At 47.4% G+C, this 25915-nt stretch overlaps 1 protein-coding gene across 1 annotated transcript; it reads right to left on the reverse strand.

The window, feature by feature from the left end:
* Positions 1-10218: 10218 nt before the first annotated feature.
* CRIP1 (cysteine rich protein 1) lies at positions 10219-25604 on the reverse strand. Its single transcript, XM_006259954.4, has 5 exons — positions 25439-25604; positions 16711-16805; positions 14769-14826; positions 11461-11508; positions 10219-10561 (listed from the first exon to the last, which is right to left on the reverse strand). The coding sequence occupies exons 1-4, from the start codon at positions 25476-25478 to the stop codon at positions 11468-11470; spliced, it is 234 nt and encodes a 77-aa protein (XP_006260016.1). The 5' UTR covers positions 25479-25604; the 3' UTR covers positions 10219-10561; positions 11461-11467.
* Positions 25605-25915: the final 311 nt, after the last annotated feature.

Genomic DNA, 25915 nt, shown 5'->3' on the forward strand with positions numbered 1-25915 from the left:
TCTGTGCCTGTCAATTAATGAGCCTGGGAAAAGGGTTTCCTGCATCTGTCTCCGCTCGTTTTTCTTTCAAACCAGCAGACAAGTTCCCCTTGGATCTTGGCCTTCAGCTCACCATGTGTTCTACTAGAATGTTTGCCTGGGCTCCACGAGGAAAATCTGGCCCCAGGGTGGTTTCAGCAAATGCTTAATTTGCACATAACTGATGCATTTCTCACCTCCTGGGAAGCTGCCAGATTCCTGCTGCTGTGTTTAGAAAACCTCGGGATATCATGAGCACTGTGGATGGCTAGGAAGCCTGCACTCATAAGGATGAGTGCTCACTGGATAACTGGCCTTCTGTCTTCCAGCTGTCATGGCTGCATTGACTTGGACCAAGTAGTGCAAGGAGAAGGTGAGTTAAGGAGATCAGGAAGATCACAGTGAAACAAAATCTGCCCCAACTCCCACCCCATTTGTCCTGGGTTTTTCAGGATTAACTGTCAATCAAAATTAGATGCCAGGGATATTCTTTGGGGCCAGCATTGGACTGCATAATCCCAGTAGCCAGCTTGGCCCAGCGTCAAACCTATGGCCCAAGGCATGGCTAAACTGACAGGATACTGTACCATATGACTGGTTGAGCAGGGAGGGCATGGGTATCCCACTAACGCACATGGCTATCCCACTAATGCACACAGTTTAGCTGCACCTACAAGAGTGGGAAGTAAACTGCAACTAGGAACAGGCTACAGGAAATTACCTCTCTTCCCTGGGAGAAGAAGAAGGGACTGAGTTACAATGGCATCCCAAGGCTTTGCCTGGGATAAGAGAAGCTACACTTCACTCAGGGCTTAGAGTGAATCCTAGCTCTCCTGCCCAGGCAATACAGGTTCCCTCTCTTTGCCTGAAAGTTTCCGCAAACAATCCTAACAGCTGCCTGAAAACTGCTGCATCCAAAATTACCAGTTCTGTGGGGCCTGTGGTTTCTAACAGAGCAGCAAATTACATCCATCTCACTTGGTACTGAAATCCTACGTGCTAATGGGATTGCCTGCAGGGTCCTGGCACTGAGAAGGGCATGAGGTGGGGGCTGCAGTACAAGGTGGCACTCCTGGTAGTTGGGGATAAATAATTTCAAAATAATGGACTTTACCTCTACTATAATATACTATCTATCAGGTCCCTGGCATCCAGCAATGCATAAATATAGCCACTGAGCTCTGCTTCTTCCTCTCTGCTTTGAATGTGTTTGGGAGGTAGTGAAACTGGGCAAAGTGCTACCTTGAACCAGCATGAAAAGAGTGCAGAGAGACAGTGAAAAGAAAAACCATTTTGTGTGAATGCCAAGGTTGGCTGCAGAACCCCTAGAAGGTAGGTAAGTCAAAAAGTAATCATCTTCTATGTTATACTAACAACACGCTGGAAAACAAACATGAGCATGTACCACCTAGCACTTACTATACCATACGTGCAGATATTGAAAACATTTTGTAAACCAGTTGAAGTTGCTAAGAGACTAGAGCCACAAACTGAAACCCACAACAGGAAGCAAACAGTAGAGTCAAACTACCTAGTTACATCACCTTCTAATCTAACACACACACTCCTACAACTGCCTGCAAAAACACCACCAAAGAAATGGATCCTACTCAAACAAAATCTCCAAGGTCTGTCAAGACTATGTTAGGTCTATGTTGTGTCAGGGTTGAGGGCAGTCTTATGTAGAGTTCAGATTATGGTTGTATGGGATGGTTTGGATAGGGATGATCCTGCCTCAGGCAGGGAGTTGACTAGAATCAGCATTTCTCAACCCACGGGTCGCAAAAATATATGAAAGAATCGCAACACACCCACCCCTACCCCACATACTGGGGGTATAGGGCCTGCGGGCAGGAGGCAGCAGGTTGGGAGTGAGGAGCACTGGGTCAGCACCGGCCATTGGTGTTTACAAAAGGGTCCTCGCACAAAAAAGATTGAGAATCACTGGACTAGATGACCTCTGGAGGTTCTTTCCAGCCCATCTTTTCCATAACTAAAAAGCAAAAGCAGATTAAATTCAACAAAGAATCACCACATGGTATCTGGGAAGGAATAATTGAATCTCTCCAATTTAGTACAATTTAAGAAATAGCAAAGTGTCATTGTGAACAGCTCAAAGGAAGCATCTATCAACACACAGCTATGGTTAAGCAAGTGAACCTGAAATCAGTGTGTGACAAGAAAGAGAAAACAATATTAAAACTCTTGTCTACAATGCCACTATATAAATCAATGTTACAACAGGAAGCATGTCCTCAGTTCTGGCCATACATCTCAGAAGGGATATGGCAGAAACAAGGTGTGATACAAAGTCCATTTAGTAGGCATCACAGCGCCTGCATCAGAGAGGTCAACCTGCAGCTCAGGAGTTGGTGCCATAGTGCAGGATATGGCTTCCTGAACCATGACCCACACTTCCTGGCAAGGGACTTCCTGGGGGCACGATGGATTTCACCTCTCAGCAAAAGGTAAAAGTCTTTTCTCCAACGGTTGGCTGATCTCCTATGTCGGGCTTTAAACTAGCTCAGACAGGGGACAGGGTGTGTGCCCAGGATCTGCTCATGGGATGAGAGTGAACTGCAGGCTGGGGCCAAGCTGCACTCAGAGCAGGCAGTGGCAATGCTGGGAGGGAGGGTTGGGGGAGCTGCAGCCCCCCTTGTAGCCTCTTTCTAGTGCCACTGCTGCCCACCCCAAGTGAAGCCCTGCCCAGACCCCGCCCCCTCTGGGAAGAGCCCGGCACAGCCCTGGCCCCAGCCTGCAGTGGCAGCCTGCCCTACCCCATGCAGATCTGGGGACACACGCCCCCATGCCTCCGGGGGTACGCGTAGGAGCAGGAACTGTGCCCCCCGGATGAGCTGCTTGTGGCTCCATCCCACACTCTACCCCACCCCAGCTGTGCAGCACCTGCCCCAGTCCCAGCCCCAGCCCCACTCCTTCCATCACTGTGCGCACCCCTCCCCCCATGCTGCAGCTGCCAGAAGCCCACAGCCAGGCTGCTTTGCGGCCCTACTACTGCCCCACATTTGGGGAGGTTAAGTCCCATTAGCCCCTCCCCCCCCCGCCCTATGAACACAGTAGTGACAAGAAGGATCAGAATCCACATGGCCTTTAGCAGGGATGGATCCAGAGGTGGTGCATAGCTATAGCTGCACCCCCACCCCGTTCTGGATTGGTCCACAACATGGGAGCCTCCAGGGACTTTTTAAAGTCCCTAAAACAGATGGAAAACTCCTGTGTCTTCCTCTCCTGCTCAAAGGCACACTTCCTCCCCACCCCTTCCCACTTTCCCCAGCCTGCCCTTCCCCACTGTCCTGGGGGTAGGAAAGCACCAGAACTGTTCACATCAGCTGCATGGAGACTGGGGGACAAGGGCAGCATGGATGCACTGGGGATTCCCTTTCCCAGCACGGTAGGAGGGAACTACTCTCCAGCCAGCCTGTTGCTGCTGTCCCCTCCCCAGCTGAGCCCAGCTCCTGCTCAACCTGGCTGGCTGGAGCCTCCCATCCCTGAACAGCGGAGAAAGCAGCAGAGGCAGGCGGGGGAGGGGGTGTGCCTCTGAGCAGGAAAGGGAAGAGACGGGTGGATTTTCACCTGCTTTAGGGACTTAATTTTTAAGTCCATGGCTCAGTCTGTCTATACTAGTTAGGGCAGAGGAGACTGGGAACTGCAAATGCAGCTGTCCCTGCAGTGTAGGTTGCTGCTCCTACACCCCCCTTTAGGAAATCCTGGATCCACCTCTGGCCCTTAAATGTTATCACCCTCAGAGATCCCCTGCCATTATTCCCCATCCCCACTTGTCTCAGATGTTTTCAGTACAGATTTCTTGAAAGACAAGTTTCCCCTTACACATCCTCACCAAGACCATTTTCCTCTCTGAGGAGCAAACATATTCAGAAGGCAAGCTTCTAAAAGCCAGCCAACAGGGCTTTGTGACTGGCAGGTCTTGCTTGACCAACTTCATCTCCTTCTATGACCAGGTGACATGTGCCCTGGACAAGGAGGATGATGTGGATGTCATATATCTGGTTTTCAAGAAAGCCTTTAACCTAGTTCCCCACAATGTCCTCATGGCTAAGCTGGAGAACTGTGGCCTTGATCATCTTATGATCTGATGGCTAGGTAACTGGCTATGGGGCCGGACCCAAATAGTACTAGTTCATGGAACCAAATCAGCGTGGTGCAGGGTGACCAGTGGAGTCCCTCAGGGCTTGGTACTTGGGCCGGTACTCTTGAACATCTTCATTAACCATCTGGAGTTGGGAGTCAGATGTGAACTGGACAAGTTCGTGGACCATACCAAATTATGGGGGAGGGTGGTCACACCGCAGGACAGGCTGGGGATACAGGCCAACATGGGCATGTTCTCAAGGTGGGCTGACCAAAACCGGATGGCCTTCAATGCAGAGAAATGTAAGGTGCTGCACCTTGGTAGGAAGAACCCCCAGCATACTTACAAGCTTGGCAGTGCTACACGCTAGCACCACAACTGAAAGAGGCTCGGGGGTACTGACTGACCATAAGATGAATATGAGTCACCAGTGTGATGCTGTGGCTGGCAAAACAAACCTACTCTGGTGTGCATCTACCAATGCATCTCAAGCAAAACCAGGGACGTCATCCTCCCGCTTTACTTGGCCTTGCTGAGGCCGCAGCTGGAGTACTGCGTCCAGTATTGGGCCCCCAATTCAGGAGGGATGTGAAAAAGCTTGAGAAAGTCCAGAGCAGAGCCACTTGTATGACCCAATGCCTGGAGGGCAGGCCGTACAATGAGAGGCCGAGGGATTTGGGATTCTTCAGTCTAGAAAAGAGAAGGCTTAGGGATAATTTGGTAGCAGCCTACAACTATATGAGGGGTGCATCAGGACCTGGGAGAACAGCTGTTCACCAGAGCTCCCCAAGGGATAACAAGGTCTAACAACCACAAACTCCAGGAAGGCCGATTTAGACTGGACACAAGGAAAAAGTTTTTTTACAGTATGAGTGTCCAAGATCTAGAACAGACTCCCCCCAGAGGTGGTACAAGCACCTACTCTGGACTCCTTCAAGAAACATCTGGATATTTTTTCTTTTCTGGGATCGTTTGATTCCAGCTGACTTCCTGCCTATGGCAGGGGGGTTGGACTTGATGATCTCACGAGGTCCCTTCCAGCCCCTAATGTCTATGAAATCTATGAAGTCTATATAAGTAGATAAGAAAAAAAAATCAGACTTGCTTCGTGTTAGGGCAACAAGTCGTTATACTACACAGTAAAACATCATTAAGGATAAGAAAGGCACAGCTCAGTCATCTTCAGGCACTAGTGTCAGTAGGTTGCTAATCAAAGCCAACCTACATGGGAACAAGACTGGAAGGACCAGGTGATCCTCAGGTATCCTGGCATGGCTTCACTAACCTCAGCAGAGCTGCAGTGACTTCTAACAGCTGAAGATTTGGCTCCACCTATTCTTGAGGGTTGAGAAATTCACTTGTGATTTTTTAATACCTTTGCCTGGACCATACATGGCAATCAGTCAAATCAACTGGTAATGTGAGGAACAGTGCCCAAAACAGGCTCTCAGGGTAGCAGCAAGCAGGTTACTCTGATACTGCTCTGCAGTCATACAAGTAACAGTTAAGTCTTTCAGCAAAATTCTCCAGAGGGTTTGAAGGGAAAGTTTTCCCAGGATTGATCTCTTTTCCTGGTTTCCATATTAATCTTTAGGCCCCTGCAAACAAACCCCAGGCTCCTTTTTTGGCACATTTAAGCAAGGCTCCAATCATGTGATGATTTTTATCTAATGTATTCAATGGCCTGTTAAGCTTCACAGGAGACTGAGGAGATAGTAACTAAAGGAAACTTTATCTCTTGCAGCTCATACAGGAAAGAGGATGTGGTGGTTACAGGAGTGACAGGAGGATGTTGCCTTTTCATGCTTTAAAAGGTTCAAACTAGTGCCTCCTGAAATCTCACTGAGGTGTTAGGTGCATTGTCAAGGGCCCCTACTTGCCATACCAGCACCAAGTAAAGGGAGGGCTGGATTTTTTCTCTGCCACAGGGGCTGCTGGCCTTTTTGGTAACAACGATGGAAGTCCATTTGCAAGTGAACAGATCCCCTAGTCCAGGGGTGGGCAAAATGTGGCCTTGGGGCTGGATGCGGCCCGCTGGGTCATTCTATCCGGCCCGCGGGGCCCCTAAAAATGTAGAAAATTAATATTAATCTGCCCTGGGTTGCCTGTCATGTGGCCCTCAATGGCTTGCCGTAACTCAGTAAGTGGCCCTCTGCCCAAAATAATTGCCTGCCCCTGCTCTAGTCCCTCCCCTCTACCAGCATTAGAACATAGATTTAGCACTAGCCAAGAGGCAGTATTTTTGAAGCATCCACTTGTTAACATAGCACTGGCCCATCACCTAGGCCCTTCCTCCCCCAACAAATGCACCAGCATGTATTTGCACCTATGAATCCATCACAGGGAGTTTGATTGGGAACTTATCTTTTGAGACCTGGAGATCAGATGAGAGGGACCCTACTCAGCTTTAGGAAATAATGCAAAGCTAGTATGGCTAATGTTATCCACCATGCTACACTGTGGGGACAGACCTGTTCTACATTCACTTGTCAAGTCTGGTCAGATGATACTGTTGGGTTGTTTTTAAATCCATTTTTTTCCCAGATGAGAACTAAGTTCAGAATGACAGAGAGAAGGTTTGAACATGATTTGTAATTCATTTGTACCTATACTGTGGGAGTCTGGGACAGGGGCCCCATGTACCTGCACATAGCAAAAGTCAACCTTGCTCAAAAGAGCCCACATCCAACCTTAGCACTAAAAAGCACTATTCCCCAGAACAGTTTTGTTTTAATGCACAAATTCCTAGCTGGGGGTGAAGGAAACAGTTGTGGTATGAACAGCCTACCTCTGATTTCTCATCTGCATTGTCCAAGTTTGTATCCTGACATGATGTGGAAATGACAGCTATTCTATAAGAAGAAACCTAAGAAAGAAAGATGCTGAAAGAGGCCTAGGGCCAACAGGATAAAGTAGGTCAGATCTGGCTTTGCACAAAAATGCAGCTGCAACAAAGGCCAGCACTGCAAAGACAGAGGCATGCCATTAGATAGTAAGAAGGTGACAGCCATGTTCTCCAAAATGACTGCTCTTGAAATACCATAGTCAATTCTGGTCCTCTGTTACTGAGAAAATATTAACCAACAGAATGAATTTCAGACCAAAAACACCAAAGAAAGAAAGAGACTGGTGTCACTGATATAGGGGCTACATCACTGATACAATAGGAGGAGAGTAAAAAGTTAAGGTCTAGAATTCCTCAACTATCGTAAGAGAATTTTGGCACTGAAACCTACAACTCAACATGCCTAGCTTGTCTATGTATTGCCTAGGTATAGTAGAGGATGTAGTACGTATTAAGCTGTGGAACCTGAGAGGTATGAATATTCAGGACAGGATCAGAGGGGATAAATGTAAGAGTTATAGGACAAACAGAAGAAAACAAAAACTTTGACTGCATAGCAGAAAAGAAAACCCCACAGACGTGATTAGACTATAGAAGAATCATCCAGGAGAAGCAAGAAAAGGCTCATTACCTTGGGATATTTAACTTAGACTAGAGGCTACAGCTTGGTGCTGGGACCTTTCAGTAAGATGTTAATTGGTTCCTGCTGATTCAGTGTCACAGGTGCAGCAGATACAGTTTACTCTGGCTAGCCTCTAAAAGTCTAGTGCTCTGTACCATGTCACAGTCAAAGGGAAAAGTTTGCGTGGAAATACTTTTTCTTTTTTAGGTTGTTTTCTGAGATAAAGCAAGGTGTGTGACTAGGTGCTGATTGAGGAAATGTAAGATACCTTTGAGAAGGGGGGCTCTGCCTGTCCACATAGACACCTTTTTCAGTGGTCTGTAGAGAGTGAGACCTGCACTGCTGTGGTCTGGGATGGTCCTAATGAAATGGGCCCATTGGCTAACCCCTGGGATCCTAGGGATTTCACACACCAAGGTCCTTGGCCTGGGCAGCACAAGTCTTCCTGTGGTTGTCCTGTTATTAAAAGCTAAATCTTATGGTTATGTATGAGAACCATAGATAGTTTGGGGCTCCAGATCTAGAAATGGGTGTTCTCTGGAGATTATGTGGGCTTTGGGATCAGACAGACAGATAAAGACAACTCTTGTGGATCACTAGACATCCCACTTGGATAGGTTAGAGCAAATCTTGATTTCCTTCATGACAACAAAGCTGTTTCATGGCCTGTGCTTGAAAATTTGAAGAACCTAGCTCAGTTCCAGTGAAGAATCAAAATCCTGGAGGCTTGGGTTATTCTGCTGATGGCCTTGTAAATAGTCTTGCCTTCTCTGCCATCTACACAGAGACTCCTAAGCGTGGCTCCCCACTTTATGTCAGTCTGTGACAGGTGCAGCATTGGAAAAGGGAGCAAGAATATTGGGGAGAGAAATACTGCTGGTGGTCTCCATGCTATAGGAGAGTTTGTCTTCCTGTGGCTGTAAAGGGCCTTTCCTCTGCAATAGCTCCTATAGAGACCTATTAAGAACTGCACCTGATACTGAATCAGTGTTTTCTCATTGCAAAGAACTCCTCTGCTTCCCAAAAAAGCCTAATCAGCTCTGAGGCAGAAACTCATGTCAAGTGATGACAACTATCTATCCTGATAGTTACAGCTAGTTTCAGGAGATGTGCAAAGAAATGCAGTTAACCATAGGCAAGATGAACCCATCGCCGCTTACCCAATGCAACAAATAAGTATGGTACAATAGCTAGAACCTGGCATTTGTGAGACGTGTCAGCTTCCTGGCACTAACCTAAATTTCCTGTGTAACATTAAGAAAGTCACTTGAGGTGTTTATAGATGTGTTGCGGGAGTTGAGGGGGGCACTTCAATTAGCAAGTTGTGCTAATTAAAAGCACCCAAGTATCACATGTATCAGCATCCCCATGCTGAAAAATGATGGCAGGGCACTTTGAACTAAAGCTCATTAAACCAGCATTAGTTCAAAGTGCCCCACCACTTTTTTCAGTGCAGGGATGCTGATACATGTGACACTGGAGCCTGCTGGAGTGGGTTAATTTCTGCGCTCCAGCAGGCTCAGTTAATTAAGTCTGCTCTGATGCACTGGATTTACAGCACATCAGAGCAGCCTCGCTGGATGTCTATAGGAGCCTTTAGTTTCTCCCAAATGTCAAGTGGGAATAATAGCACTGCTTTCTCTCACCTGAGCTCCAGTGAGGATAAACAGAGTGAAGACTGTGGGGCTCGGACCCCACAGTATTAGGAGACATACAAGTCCCTTAGAACAAGCAGGGGTTGGGAGGGCTGGAACCAAGCAGGCAAGGAACTGGCTTCCGTATGTGAATAGATGTCTGATCATGACTATATTCTCCTCACCTGGGGATGTTACTCCTATTACACAGCCCCCCCTTCATTTTCTCTGACTCTTCTAATCCTACTTTTAGCCTGGTCCTGGGCAGGAGACCTCCCTGGTCTCCCAGCAAAGATCAATGACTTAATTTTTGTTGACCAGTGGAGGTGGTACAGGCACCTACCCTGGAAATCTTCAAAAGGAGACTGGACACACACCTTGCTGGGGTTATTTGAACCCAGCAGTCTTTCCTGCCCAGAGCAGGCAGGCTGGACCTGATGATCTCACAAGGTCCCTTCCAGCCCTAAACTTCCATGAATCTGTGACTGTACTGCAGATTCAGCAAGAATAGACTGGAGTTATGTTTAAATAGCCAGCTCCATTCACCCCTCCCTAGCATAGGAGGAGTAATTGGATACTTCCTTCCCTGCCCCAAGAGTTCTAGCACAATATGCTTCAGGACTCTGTTCCAATGCCCCTTTCAATGTGTATGATGTCAGTGGGCAAAGCCCTGCCTCCAGAGCCAGCAGGACGCTGGCGGCACTTTGCTCCAGGGTTCACTTGTATCAGCCTCTCACAATGCTGCTCTGCTTTCCCAGCACCTGGACTCTCAGCCAAGTGACTGTCTCAGCCACAGGCCAGCTAGAAGTGCTATCTACAGGCACTGGAAAAATGAATGTGCATTGAGTCCTTTGTTGAAATCCATTCCTTCAGAAGTATAGCAGCAGAAGCCTTTGAGTCCTTCATGGGCTTATGGCAAATGCTATTCAGCTCCCTCAAAATGACAAGCATTTCATTATTATACAAAAACTAAACCCCTACAGAGAGGAAGTGTTTTTCATTTTGGCTTTATTGCTAGCTGAAAATACCTCTAAGGATAATTATTGATAGAAAGGCAGGTTGTGGAAGCAGGGTTGGCAGGGACTCTTGTCCTTTACAGAAGGTGATTTTGACTAATTTTCACATCCTGTACCACTCTGACTTCACACCACTACCCCTCCCATCCTCCCTCACCCCCAACATTTCCTGATTGATACAGAGATTCTTACAGCTCAGTTCCTTTAAGTATTGTATTGCTTTTAACATGCTGGTTTACTACATAGTGATTAAAAAGCATGTCTGTCATGATGCTGCTGTTGTCTTCAGGCTTCAATAGAAATGTTGTCCACCAAAACCTAGAGAGAAAGAGAGAGGACGGGGAATGAAAAAAAGGACCAGTGAGATGCCAGGCAACAGGGCAGCATTAAATATCAGGGTTGGGGCTGAGCACCAACAGGCTGAAGTGAGCTTAGCTCTTGGGTAGAGATAGCACAAAACCAGCCTTAGCTTCTGACAGCCTCTGGGGACCTCCAGAACTAAAAGGATAAGTAAGGGTCAGATTCTGTTCCATCTATTAGACACCTGAGTGGGCGTAGGCACAGGTGATCTATTTCACACTGCTCAAGTCTTTGAAAACCACAAATGCAAAAGGTGCGTAGATCCTTGCTGCTTATGTCATCTTTGTCTTAAGGTAGCACGTTCCACAGATAGGCATGTCAACGGTTTTTCAGGGACTTCAGCAGGTTGGAACAGGATCACACTTAGGTGCCTAATAGGTAGAACAGGATCTAGTCTTTAGGGTCTGCAGCCTGAGCTAATGAGCTAGGCTCTGTAGCTGGAAGCTGGAATACACCCATCTTCTGAGGTTTGGGGACAGAAAGGGGCATGTATGCAATACCCACTGGTTAGCGAGTTACCCTTGAACAGAGGTACTACATACTGGGGGAAGCACTCAAAGCCAGGTATAGCAAGACTGGGGCTGTGGGATGCAGACTGACATATGAATGTGGCTAAGCTCCTGGGTATGCTGCCACCGTGGACAGAAGGCAAAAGATTCACCATCCTCCGGTAGGTATGAGTATTCTGAGCTACACACAGATAGCATGTGCCCCTGGCTGGTCTCTGGAGACCTGACCCCTGGAAAACCAGATCTTACTGACTGCAGTAGGAATCGAACCATGCTCATGGAGACCATGGTTCTGGGGTGCTAGGGTTGGTCTAAAGGAAGGCAGGAGCTCAAAAGAGAAGCAGTTACCTGAGGTTTACTTGAATGTGTGACTCTCAGTACCTCCCCGGCCAAATCCTGAAAGACAACCAGAACACAGCTGGTTAATACCAGGGACAGAGCATTAGGACCTTCCCACGAAGACAATTACATCTTCTGGTAAGCACAGTGTGTGATACTCCCTTGCAGTGTCCTATTATTGCCACAGATAGCACCTTAGCACAATATCTGAGCCACCATAGGACGGAAGGAATACTCTTCCGACTTGTCTCAGAGACATGACACAAAGAGCTGCCTTCATCAGCCTGGCCCACACATAGGGTTACCATATTTCCAATTTTAAAAAAGAGGACACCTGTGGGGGGCAGGGGGGAAAGGGGTACATAACTGTGAGGGGGGCAATGATATGCCCTCCGCCCCCCCCCCCCAGCCCTGCTGGACCCCTTACTCCCAACCTGTAGCCCCTTTCCCACCCCCAGCCTTGCTGGTTGGTGCTCCTCACTCCCAACCCACAGCTCCCTGCTCCCCGAGATGCCCCTCACTCCTGACTCACAGCCGCTTGCCCCCTCCCAACCCTGCCAGTGCCCTGCACTCCAAACCTGCTTCCTCCCAACCCTGCTGGTGCCCCTCCCAACCCACAGCCCCTTTCCTACCCCCCAGCCCTGCTGGTGCGCCTCACTCCCAACCCGCAGCTCCCTGCTCCCCTCTGGTGCCCCTCACTCCTGACTCACAGCCCCCTGCCCCCCAGCCCTGCTGGTGGCCCTCACTCCCGATCTGCAGCCCCTGCCCCCTTAGCTCTGCTGGTGCCCCTCATTCCCAACCTGCAGCCCCTGCTCCCCCCCCAGGCCTGCTGCCCAAGCAGCTTGCTCACACACATGATTTCCTGACAGCCAATCAGCTTCCCCACTGCCCCCAGCCCCGACCAAAAGCAGAGGCAAAGCAAAAACCCAGGCATTTGCTCGCATTTTAAAAAACCTGCCTGGAAGGAGGACAAAGGACCAAAAAAGAGGACATGTCCAGGAAAACCCAGACATGTGGTAACCCTACTATGGGAGGCAATTTGGACTAAACCATCTGAAATATGGACTAGAAAACATTTAAAACACAGGGTCCTGCCTTTATTCAAGAAAAGAGAAACGAAGTGGGGTAAGGGTGGCTTGGGGAGCTGGAGTGTAGGATGCAGCCTCCCACATCTAGGTTGCCAGTTCCAGTGCAGCCCTGCTTCAGCCATACCCAAAATCCAGCCCCGGCCTCTACACCGTGTCAGGGAACAGAGACAGCTGAAGACACTGTATAGCAGGGACAGCAGCCTGTCAAACTTAGGAGCACAGATTAACCACCTGCCTTGGAGCAGGGTGACCAGGCTAGAGACTGAGCTGCCCTCTCAGCACATAGCACTACAGTCTCTCCAGCTCTCTGCCTGTAGCATCTGGTGGTGCTTGAATTTGCCTTAAAAAAATAAGTTGGATAGAGGAGGAGCATGTCATTTGTCTCTGCTGTTACTTTATGTTACCAAGGAGTGGCCCACGTGGCCCTAAGCAGGGCTCAGACTCAGGAGATGCCAGAGTTAGAGACTCTGACTTGGACTTAGATTTCCAACCACTATGTAGTCCTCAGCTGAAAAAAAATGTAAATCCTAGTCTTCCCTTTGTGGCAAGGGGCCCAGATCCTGCCTCTCTCAAAGTGTCTGTGAGGAATTCAAGGAGAGTCTCTTCCACCAGAAACTGATGACCACTGCTGTTCATATTTCGCCTAACTAATGTGACCTGTCTAAGGCCATTCCCAAGCCCAGCTCTCCTATCCAGAAGCCTGGTGCATCCTATCTTTAAACTTTCTAGGGCTACAAAATGTCAAATGATTCCATGTTTCCCAGTCAAACCACAGGCTGACAAGCTACATTTGTACTGCTCAGATAACGATCTTGCTGGGACAAAGGAAGCAGCTTCATTGTCCAGCACATCCCAGAGGCCACTGTTAAGGCTTAATAATATCCTAACTTGCAAACAGGACTGTCTTGAGGACAGCATGCAGACAATACGGCATTCCAAGCAAAAAAGACTGAGCTTTCATGGGAGACCACATTAAAAAGGCCAAATGGCGTGGCAGGAATTCAAGTGGAATTCCACCTTCTCCAGCACTGGAGCCATATAAATTATTAAGTTTGGGGATTTGTTCTTTCTATTAATAATTATTCAACCTGAAAAATGTAAATGCAGAGTCAGGTTTGGGCAGTGGGGGCCAAGATGTAGGAACTCAGACTTGAGTCTTGGAACCTGTTAGAACTTCCTCAGCCTTCCAGTCCAAAAAGTTTTACAGATTTTGAGACTCCTTCTCTTACCTTCTTTCTTCCCAGCCTCTAAATGATTCTGCAAACTGCCCAGACCAGTGGGTGTCTTAAAGTTATGACTGTTTGGCTGGATTGATGCATGTCTGTGAGTGACTGTGGGCATGAAAGTATGTGAGTGGGACCCCACAGGGTGAGCTGGTATCCAGCCTGTGAAGATGGACAGATACTTTTGCACTGGGCAACTTCCTCCCTAGAGTAAAAAGTGCAAAACTTAAGAGACATGGCAGGTACAAACTGCAGGCCCATACTGCCAGCTCTGAGTAGATGCAATGGCCATTAGCTTCAGGGAAATCTAGGGTAAAACTCAAGGAAGGGAAGACATGATTCTTTTTTTCCCTCAGGGGCTTCACATCACTCTATGTCTACTGGCACTGAAATCAAGGGTAGTTTTGTTTCTTAAAAAACAAAACAAAACAAAACAAAAAACCAAGCAAAAAATCCCCAACCCTACAATGGGAACAGATTTAGATCAATACTGAGCACTTTTCTAAAGCTTGTCTGGGGAGCTGCATCTCTCAGTAATGTGACAGAGAGGAAATGGCCAGTAACTCACAGAGTAGCTGGAAAGCAAGACATTTGAGGAACTGCTTCCCCTGCAGTGACAATGACTTAGAAATCTGTCTCATTGAGGAAAAGTTGCATGACCCCAGGAGGAAGGGAAGGGATGCAGAAAGGTGACCCCATGCTGGAGTAGATATATAGATGTGTATCTAAGTACAGTGGATGTAAACCTATTTTGGGATATGCAGGTGAATCAACCTGCTTGCATGTATGACCCCATTAGGTCTGAAGAAAAGAAGAGGATACTGGTCCATGGGGGCCAAATATCCAGCAGCAGTGGTTGCAGATAGGTGCATGGATGTATGTACATAGGTTTCTCCACTGGAATGCAGTTGTCCTTCTCAGCAATAAGGACAGCAGCCAGTGTCCAACACCAACTCTCCTTCTCCACAAACCTCTTGCTTCTTTCATCACCCATCGAAAAACCTACCTTTGGGTCCAAACAAAGCGGAGTAACAAGGCTGGTTGCAATAGGGCTTGCCATCATGCTGCAGAGAGAAGGGAGAGTCTTCAGTGCCACATTAATCAGGGCAGCCTTGAGAAGAACAAATACCCATGACTGCACATCTGCACAGACTCAGCTAAGTCCCTGGGCCCCTGAGTAATACTACAAGCAGGGGCCTACACGCAAAATTCCCATTCCTCTTGCCCACATTCAGCACACCCCCCTTCATTCCAGATTTCTGCCCAGATCTGCCAAAGCAGCTGATTCTTGACTAACAGCACCTGCTGGTACTTCAGTCCAGGTCCCTGGCATCTCTCCCAGTTGCCCTGAACAGGGACTTGACATCACTTTCATATGTACCTTCCAGTAATTGAGAGATGTGTAGTGAGAAGCAATTCAAAACCTGGTCTAAGGTCTTAATCCTGTCTCTTCTCACCTGAAATAGGCTTTGAGGACAGGTCTCTTAAGACTAATGCAGTCCTCCTGCAGCACCCAGCCTATACTTCTGTTGACTTCCTGCCCTGTCAGATGCAGTGGGGAGTTTCCTCACTTCCCCACAGGGTTTCTCCAACTTGGCAACTCCCTCACTACAGGCCACATGCCTCCATCCTGGCAGGATAATCTCCATCACTGTGGACATCCCCACTCCATCAGTCACTGTTGTATACAAGATCCAGTTGAGTAATACTGGAGTACCCCAGTCTACCTGTTTGTCGCCAAGAAAACACCCAGCTCTGAAGCTGGAGGAGTTGACTAGTAAATTCTTCTGTTGCAAAGAACTCAGAAAGACCACAACAGGCCAAAAAGGGTTTAACACTATGAATTCCTCTTTGAAGTCTCCAGGTTTACCTTGTGAATCACGTTTGCACACCTAACAGTGCATGGCTCCCCATGGCACCCATGAAAGAGTCTCAGCGGCACCCTGATTGAGAATCACTGCCCTAGAGGCAGAATCCCAACCATCCTTAGACTGCATGGAACATGCTGAAGAATTTGTGTCTTGTTGCAGGACGTCCTCCAGAATCTCCACGTTCTTTTCAACGGAAGCTCTTTCTATCCCCTATGGTTGTGAGTGAAGTAATTGATGCCTGTAGAGCAGTTGTACCAAGAGCTCCAAGAGATACGACCTCCTTCATTCTTCTCAAGCAGGTCTCACAGACCTTGCAACAGTGGCATTTGCTCTTTTCCACCCAAGGTGCCATGCAGTTGAGAATTTCGGAAAGGGCGTTTTTACTGCAGTCAGGTGTCTAACTTTTTGTGTAGTCTCCCTGACCTGCAGGGGACTTAACTCTTGCTCTTCAGCTTTTCCCCTAAAAAAGAGCTAACAGGATTGTGGTGCACCATCTATGCACTGTCCCATGGAGGTAGACAAGAGGGAGTGGGAGTCCATTTTATAGCCAGGAGGAGGAACCAGACCTAAAAGCCAGTCAGCTGGGCTTCAAGGAGACCAATGCAGCGGTCTAGGCCTGAGGCAGTGAGCCACTGATGTGGCTACAAGTCCCACCTTCCCTGGCACATGTTGGGAAGATAGTTCTGAGCTGGGCAGTGCACCAGGAGCAATGGTTTGTAGAGGAGCTGGGCTGCCTGGATCTGACTAGTAACAACCCCCCTCTAGAAAAAAAAATAATTGTACAAGAATTACAAGCCATTGCTCCGTATGTGTATGCACACAATGGGAAGAAGGGGTATAACCCAATGACAGACTAAAATCTTGCATCTTCTGCTGCTGCAAAGCCCAATTCCCAAGATTTGCAAGGACAGCATTTGTGACAAGTGAGGGGTTTGAACAAACAGCTGTGTAAAGATCCTTGACTGACTAAAAATCTGTCCCAAAAGTTCGATCTGGCTAGTGCTTAGCTACATCTAATACTAGGACAAACCCCTCCTGACACAAAGTTGGAAGGTGTCTCAAAACCCAAAGCCTTACCTCTGCATGGCCTCCTGAAGTCAAGGTCTTGTTACATTTCTCACACTTCAAACAGGGTCGGTGCCAATCCTTCCCCAGGGAAGTAACCTTCTCAGCTGCCAGAGAAGAGAAACAAGTTAGTAACATCTATCAGGATTATTCAACAGAAACAACTACAATAAAAAACATCTCCTTTGAAGAGGTCTTTCCAAGCCTTTAGATCAGGGGTGTCAAACATACAGCCCTCAGGCTGCATTCAGCCTGTGGGACTCCCAGAAGGGCCATTAATTTGTGGGGGAAGCATGGGCAGAGCCCACCACCAGAATTCAGGGTACAGAGTCCAGGTGAGGATAACAGGTAAGTTTTGCAGCTGCATTAACCCCCGTGGCTGTCCCCACTGCTCACCCCACCATTGCTTGTACTACCACTCTCTGGATCTTGCCCACAATGGGCGTGTCTACATGTGCAATAAATGCAACTTAATATACTTGAGCTGGAGTAAATTAATCTTGATATCACCATCTTCACATGCGTGTAAGTGCAGTTATTTACTGTCCTGTCAGATATCACTTATATCTGACAAGACTATTTGGCAATGCGGTAAATTAGTCTACTGCATCCCGGTTGCCACAAACATATAGACAGTGATGCTTTACTGCACAGCAAATTAGTCTGCTACACAGTAAAGTGTCTCATATAGATGTGCCCAATGAATGAGTCCTATGGTCTGAATCTAACCTAGGGAATCAGGAGAGTTTAGTATCCTGGCTTTGGGTGATTCAAACCAAAACACATTTGGAACATCACTCACATTCTTTCTTTCCTTTAAAAAAAAAAAAAAATACTGGATTCAGTTACTTTTTCAATGTTGCTTGTCCTGGACACTGACTGCCAATTTTCAATAGCCAACCCCTCCCTGTGCACATGTGCAAAAAAAGAGGAAACAGAAGGTTAAGTGTTCGATTTTCACACACACAAAAAGCTTGGCTTGCACACATCTTTTTCCTCCATGCTTAAGTGCCTGCATTTGAAAACTTGAACAATAGCTTCTAGGCATGGCAATGCCAGAGCTGCAACTTGAATGCTGGACCTCCTGCCATGCATTGTGACCCGTTCCCTGCCTTGTGGAAGGTCATAGGCTACTGCACTTCAAGAAGTCAGTCACACAGAAAGTCCCCTTGGGATGGGAAAATGGTAACAGAGTCACACTTAGAGGAACAAGATTTGGGGACCATCTATTACAGCTTCCAGAGATGCTTCCAGTCATTGCTGCAAGGTAACTTAGCTCATTTTCCCAGTCTGTACTAGCCTCATGTAGCAAGGAGACCTACTTTCCTTTAGCCTAGTTGAAGTTCTTCAGTCCAAGTTACCGTTTGAGTTTTTAAAGCACCAGTGGCCTTGCACCACACTGGCCACTAGATTCCTAATGGCTATGATAACTTTTTACATTTCCAAGGTATGACACCCTTATAAGCCATATAAAAAAAAAAAAAAAAATGGGCTTTCCCCTAATGTCAGATACACGAACTGTTGCTCTAACATCAGGTGGATGAACTGATTTTAGGACACAAACCAATTATCTGCATAACTTTTATCCAAACTAGACACACAAATATGGAACTTCTGGGGCTGCCAGTGTTTTGGGGACACATTTTTGACTCAGAATAAGACACAACAAACCTTGGTGTGGTTTGAGATTGGCCAGAGTTCAGGTAACTGAAGATATGCATTGAGGCAGCTATAATAGTAACAATGAGGTTATTTGCCTAGTCCGGAACAAGTTTATATTAAGGAGAAGGAAACAGGATGAAACCTGATTATGGTACAAAAGGGGGATGTCATTTTCTACAGATTTCTGTGTTCTTTCCATTCGCAGCTGCACTCAGGGCTGTTTATTAAATGATAAAGCAGAGGTTTCCACAGGAACCCATTCAGGGCCAGATTTCTTTGAATGGATTTCCCATGCATGAGAAAAGAGGATGAGTAGAGTGATAAAGTCATCTGACTTTAATGCCACCCTGCTTACTTGACTAAGTTCTGTTGTTGCAATAGCACTCTGTGCTGCGGTTACAGTGTCTGATCTGCCAGGGCTTTGACATTAAAACTCCTCTCCTTATGGGTCTGTAACTTGACTAGAATAGTCCACTCCAGGAGGAAAATGACTGCTAGAGGACGGGTCTCTAATATCCCTAGGCCTTAGGTCACTAGCAGCAAATACCACAAGCATTAAATGACTAGACTGAGAATAGCCAAGGCTCAGGATGTTCTGGAAGATGGGGCACGATCCATTCTTTCCCTCATGGAAAAGCCCTCTGGTTCTCAACAGGGATGATCCTAAGAGGGCCGAATTGAAATCCAGAAGGGTTCTTGGGAAGTTACTGTAGACTCCTATCAAATTTAAGGAATTTAAGCCACTCGGTTGGATTTATCTTACTAATCTGGCCCCCTTTACCATGGTATGCAAACACTCCACTCTGACACTATACTGCATCTGTTTGCAAACAAGTGATGTGCCACGATTCCACTGTGCAGACAGAAACAGTCAAAAAGGGACCCTGTGACTTGACCAAGGTCACACAAGAAACCTGTAGCAAAAATCAGGAGTCCCTCAAGTCACAGATTAACACCCTGACTCCTGGACCATTCTCCAGAAAACTAGTAGATTTATAAGCCAATTAAAAAATAAAAATAAATTTTAAAAAAAGATCTTCTGAAAAGACGATGATAAATTGTAACATTTTATAGGTCTGTTCTCTAAAAGACCCCGAGAGGCAACCCCCTCTGTTCAGGAGTGAGGAAGACAGGCAGTATGAAAGAGGGGATGCTGTGCTTATTCTGCAACTGAGAATTGCTACACTTTTCTTTCTGTTTCAGGGTTTCTGAAAAGGAAACTCCAGGGCTGTTGCTCAGGCCTCAACTAGATGAACGGTTAGAACAACTGCTCATTTTCTGACCTCAACATCATCTGCGTGATAAGGGACTTTTTGACTGCTGGTGAGCAAACTGGGAGCAAAGCTCCTATATGGGGAGCAGTGTAGTGCAGATAAAGGGCTTTGCAAAAACCATTTTATGGCTGCTAATGCAGTCAGTGTTCAGCACATTCCTATTATCTTCCTTTCATGCCACTTTTTTATGACTTGTTAAATATATCAAATAACATTCCATTGAGAAACATTCTGTAGGAAGCAGCTCATTAAAATAGCAACCAGACCCCTCAAGACTAACTTGGAACAAAATTTGAGACAGTACATGTGAATGTATTTAAGTTGGCAACTAAACTTGACAAAGGACACACTATCTCAGCTACACAAGTGTTTTTTAATATTGGGAACCTTAGCACAAGCTGAGAGAGAGATGCTGCATTTTTCTATTAGAGGGTCAATGCTATTGCTATGGAACTATGCTCTTATGGCCATCTCAGAACCTTCCTTGCCCTATGCATTAAGCAGTCTTTGCATAGTGAAGTCAGAAGAGCAATTGCATAAAAACAGAAAATTGCATCTCCTTTTTCAACAGATCTGTTCTTTCTATGCATATCTGAAACCACATCTGCTGGCTGCACTCAGCAGGCTGCACTCTTGTCACTGTTAGCACTGCATGGTCAGCACAGCTGTTCAAATGCGAAGTGTAGTCTTGTCCAAATTAATCAACAGAATTAATCATTATAGTTTGAGAATGGAGTTTTTATCAAGGATGATGTTTAAACCTGGAAGAATTTAAGAGCTGAGAGTTTTCAGTGCTAACAGTTATATTGAAACCAGCTTTTAGAAAAAGCTGTAATCTCAGCAGAAGTTATCCAAAATAAATGAGCCATGCTATGCATGGAAAGGCACATTGCCAATTTTAATCAGATCTCAGAGAAGAGCTGTACTCCAAGGAAGGAAGTTTAAACTTCCTTTGCACCAGGAAATTTACACAGTCCCCGTGGTTTTAACACCATTTGATTGGAAAGGGGGTTAGTACCAAGGGGAGCCCTAGTGTAGACAAAGGTTCTGCAACTGGGAGCAACGCTTACCACCTTCAGGTCAAGCCTGTTGAAAGGCTAATTGAAATGGTGATAAAAAATGGGGTTGGGCATAGGTTTCATCTACCTTAGGCCTCCAGGCAGGATTAGCTTTGGGTAGGTTCTTTAATAGGTTTCCCCAGTCTAGGTGATGCCTAAAGGACAATGGCAAGGAGGAGGGCAAACACTAGCAGTGAAGCTTCCCTCACAAAATGCAGCAACAAGCAGCTTCTGACGGCCCAATACGCTGAGCCTCTTCAATTTTTCTGCAAAGCAGAAAGAAAAATGGGACATGCCCATATACAGACCAGAAATAAACCAGAAAAGACATCAAAAACAACAATTTCCATGATCCTTATCCATGGCTTACAGATCCTTAATATATATATTATTAAAAAATTAAAGCCCTTAAAAGACTAGCCTCTGGCAGCAAAAGGCATCAACGTTACCAGTCCAGGGATGGACTAAAACCAAGAAGTGGGGAACCTCGCCAGTGGTTTGAGAGTTGAAGTTCGTGCAGCAGAGGTCATTGGCAAGGTTAACTACCCAGTTCTCTTTAAAAAACTTTTTGAAAACCCACAGCAGGAAGTGAGGTCATGTCACCAGATTGCATGTTCTGAGCCAGTGCGTGAAGCTGTGGCCTTTGGGGAACAACTTCCAAGCTGGGGCGTGGTCGTCCTCTCCCCAGCTAGGGGCCCAGTTCAGCGCTCCTAACCGTAATTCAACATCACATAGCTCTGTGTCTCCTCCACGCCATTATCTCCTTATGCTGAGATGCTCAGGGTTACTTAGTGTCTTCAGGTCTTTAGGCAGGATTTCTTTTTCCCCCTCAGAAATACTGCTGGCCTCTCAGGGTGGGGTTTGCCACCTTCTGAAACATTAGGATGGTGGCCATAGGAAAGGCTGGGGTTTCTGACAAAGATTCCTAGCTCGAAGGGTCTTTCTAGTTTGCTCAGATCACCAAACCTGGGGCCAAGAAGGAATTTTCCCCGTAGGTCAGATTGCAATGAACTGCAAAGGGATTTGCCGTCCTCTGCCACATCTGGCATGGCCCTTTACCTAGGATTTTCCAAGTATATTGTAATCAAGGACTTTCCTGTCATAGCAGGGACCTCCATCTCTTCTGTTTTTACCTACACTACGTTGCAGGGTGCCCAAGGGCAGTACATGGCCTTCACACCCTACTTAACTTGCCTGATAAAGATTTTAGCAACCACAAAACATTGCTGTACTAACATGGTCTTGGTCACTACAGTCCAGAGTCCAAAGTGGCTCCCTCCCTGCCCACCCTATCTGTCCACCTTAAGCAAACAGCTGTGCCACTGGAATAAACACTCAGCTACAAGCTCAGTGGGAATTGAAAAGTGGCTGCAAGCCAGTACACTCTGAAAAGGCATCCTATGGTTTGCCAATCCTAGAGACAGGGCACAATGAAAGCAAAAAGGTGCCCTGTTAATCTTTCCTATTCAGCAGGGCTCTCAGCAGGGTAGGAAGGACATGAGTAAAAATTATTTACAAGAGTTCCTAATACAAAAGAAAAAAAGCAGGATGTGGATATTGTAAGGACCTTCTGTTTTAGGAGAGGTTTGCACTTGCATTCATGTCACACCTGCAGGTGCTCAGGTGTATAAGGTAAGTGCATAAGTATATTCAAGATTTGGATTCTGATTTACTATTACCCTTTGTGATTGGAAAGTGGCTGTAAATCACTACTGCTTTTGCCTAATGCTTCACACTCTCCTTGAGCTGATATAAATAATTACACCTTTTTTCAAATCATGATTGAGCCTGACAGAGGACATAAAAGCACTAAATATTATTTATCCTGTACTATTGGTAGATACGAGGTGTAATCATTAGCCACTGACAAAATAAACCACTTTTCAGTTGTTAGGCAGGGAACTCACACACATTAGACTTAAAGAACTGATGGGCATAGCTTAGCTGGAGAAGACTCAGAGCAGAGAACAGATTCAGGGCAGAAGGATTCATTTTCAGGCCATAACAGTAAAATGTAGCTCATTCTTGCAGCCCCTCTTCTGGAGGTCAGCACATCTAGCTCCTCAAGACCCTCTGCACTGGGAAGGTTTAGTGAAGGATGCTCCTGCCTGGAGCAAGGAGTTAGACTTGTTCAGGGGTGGGCAAAGTGCAGCCCACGGGCCAGATGCGGCCCACCAGGCCATTCTATCTGGCCCACGGGGCCCCTAAAAAATTTTAAAAATTAATATTCTGCCTTAGGCTGCCTGTCATGCAGCCCTCAATGGCTTGCCAAAACTCAGTAAACGGCCCAAAGTGATTGCCCGCCCCTGGACTAGTTGATGCCTTGGGGTCCCTTCCAGCCATAATTATTCTCTTATTCTGTAATCATCACATTCTATCTATTCTCTTGCCAATGCTTTCTCTCCATTTGTTTCATAGTACAATGTGGTCCCAAGCCAGAACACTTCCCAAAATTAACACATTTGCATTTGCTATTCTGGTGCTGGTTGGTATTGCAAGCATGCGTGAAAACAACAAATTTGGTATTCTAGCTCTAGAAAATCCCAGCAGCAAACAAAAAGGCAGAGACCCATTTCTAATCAATATAACGTGTCTCCCACTGCTGGGCTGGATTGCCATTCAGAATGTGCAGTGGAACATGGAAAGGGCAGGACCGTGCCGTTTGATTAGCTTGCACACATTCAACTGAACACTAGGACTGGACTCTCAAGTACTGAGGGGTTTTCCCTCCTGTATAGACAGAAACAGGAGGTACTCATACACTTCACAAACAGACAGCTAGATATGAATATAGATCCGGATCCTATTTCACCTCTTAGGCACTGAAGTGGACTTTGGCATCTAAGTATAATTCTACTCCTTCCTGCTCCAGTCCCTAAAAAACAGCCAACGCAAATGCTGGGCAGGCCCCTCTCCTGGCTCACAGCTTTTTGTGCCCGAGTCTTAAGGCTACATGATGGTATGTTACAAAAGCAGCAGGTTCACAGATTCACAGAAGTTTAGGGCTGGACGGGACCTCATGAGATCATCGGGTCCAGTCCCCCTGCTCTGGGTCAAATAACCCCAGCAAGGTATGGGTTGCTTTTTCAGGGGCTTGATCAGGGTGGAATAGGATCACACTTAGGTGTGTAACTGGTGGGAGAGGATGTGGCCCATCGATACTTAACCGCTTGAGTCTATCAACTCCTAGCAGATTTAAAAAAATCACACCAGTCTGCACCACATGCTATGGCACTGGGAGATGTATAAAAGCAGTACAAATTGCATGCTTATGATTTGAAAACTACAAAAGGAATTTCCCCAGTGGAAACTCCCCTCCCAGAGCACCCATCTTTACTGAGACATTTTATTATTTCTCACCAACTAACAAGTTTTTCCAGCCCTTAACTCTTATTACAAATTGATTGCCAGTTCCTATGAGCATTACTGCAGACACCTGAATGCTTCAAGGGGAGGGCTATAGGGGAAATACGTAGATTATCAAAAGAAAAGATTTCTGTGGGTAGGGGTGGATCCAGGGAGGTGCAGTGGTATGGCTGCACCCCTCTTTTGGATTGTGCCACACCTTGGGAGTCTCTGGGGATTTTTTAAAGTCCCTAAATCATTTGAAAATCCGCCATCCCTTCCCCTTTCTGCTGAAAGGCACAACTCCTCTCTGCCCCTCCTGCCCTCCCCTGCTGTTGATGGCTCAGCTAAGGATATGGACAAGGGCAGCAGGGAGGGATGGGGGGGTTCCCCTTCCCACTGCTCCATGCAGGGTGTGGGAACTATTCTCCCACCACCTGTTGCCACTGTCCCCTCCTCAGCTGAGCCCAGCCACACACACCCCCTCCAGTAGTGGAGAAAGGAGTAGGGACAGTCAGGGGAACTGGGGGGGGAAGAGGAAGAATAGGAGAGGAAGGGGCTACCCCTAAACAGGAAGAAGGAAGTGGGGGGGGGATTTTTACCTGCTTTAAGAAGTCTGCCCACACGGGTGGGGGTGCAGCCACCCCTGCAGTGCAGGGTGCTGCTCCTGCACCCCTCTTTGGGAAATCCAGTGTCCACCCCTATTCATGGGTGATATCTTTCACTGGGCCAATTGCAGGGTTGACACAGACCAAAGATTCCCAAACTTTTTCCTTATTGGGTACCCCCTTTCAGATTTACCAGCTGTCCACCTACCCCTCCCAGCATACCTTTTATATTTTAATCCCCTAAACACCAATTATTATTATAAAGAAAATTAAATCCACCATTACACAATTTCTCCCACGTACCCCCCTTCCTCCCAAGTTGTCTTGTGTACCTCCAGGGGTATGCATACCACAATTTGGGAACCCCCTGGGATAGACTAATTTGGTTGCCAAGATTTAGGAGTGTGGGGAGCCCTGTGGTCCTGCGAAGAGAGGCAGCTGCAGGGTGCAAGTCTTTCCTAGCTTGGAAAGCACAAAGCTGCCTGCAGCCCCTTCCCTGCTGCTGTCAAGCCAAGCCCTGCAGCACCTGGACTGAGGCAGGAGGGCTGGGAGAACTGCAGGCGCTGGAGGGGCAGGATCCCTGCTCCTCACCTCACTGCCTCCTTCAGATTCCTCCAAGATTGCTTCAGGCTTTTCTGCCAGCCGGGGGCACAGCTGCCTTCCCCCGCCCTGGCTGCTAAGAGCACTGGGGGAGTTTCTGCCTGCAGCTAAGAGCTGTGCAAAGAGCTGGCACCTGGTCCCAGCGGCTGATGGGGGAGCGGTGGGGGTGGACCCCTGCAGAGCCCGGCCTTACCGAAGTAGACCTCCTTCTGGCAGCGGGGGCACTTGGGCATGGTGGCGTGGCAGGGCAGCTCCGCTCCGCTCCGCTGTGCTCTGCTCTGCTCTGCTCTGCCCTGCCCTGCCCTGCCCGTGTCCGTGTCCCTGCCGGGGGCTGCCCCGCCCAGATGTGGCGCCCCGCCCCCCGCAGCTGGAGCGGTGGCTGGGTGGGGACCCGGGGGAGGAGGGCAGCGCCCCGGCACACACTCCAGGGCCCCTCCGTGGCAGACGCCAGCTCCTGAAGCTCCCACGTGTCTTATCACTGGAGGAAGAGGCATGGAGCAGCTCTGCTGCTGCAGAGATCTCAGGAAGATCAGAGCAGGGCAGCGTGTTCTTAACCCCAGGGGCTTTTACTGGCAGCCTCTGGGTTTATGCAGGAGGCATCTCTGCCTTTCTTGTAGCCGCTTTGGCCTCTGCCACCCCATGCTCTTGCCTCACTCGAGGGTTCGCCCCG

This window comes from Alligator mississippiensis, chromosome 5 (assembly GCF_030867095.1).
Source record: "Alligator mississippiensis isolate rAllMis1 chromosome 5, rAllMis1, whole genome shotgun sequence".
Taxonomy (NCBI): Eukaryota; Metazoa; Chordata; order Crocodylia; family Alligatoridae; genus Alligator; species Alligator mississippiensis.

What these genes read in the sequence shown, in the direction of transcription:
- CRIP1 (XM_006259954.4), bottom strand. Translation starts at nt 25,478, where the DNA reads ATGCCCAAGTGCCCCCGCTGCCAGAAGGAGGTCTACTTCG. An exon ending in CCAGAAGGAGGTCTACTTCG is followed by an intron (nt 16,806 to 25,438) that starts GTAAGGCCGGGC and finishes CTTCTCTGGCAG; the next exon opens with CTGAGAAGGTTACTTCCCTG. An exon ending in CGCTTTGTTTGGACCCAAAG is followed by an intron (nt 11,509 to 14,768) that starts GTAGGTTTTTCG and finishes GTTGTCTTTCAG; the next exon opens with GATTTGGCCGGGGAGGTACT.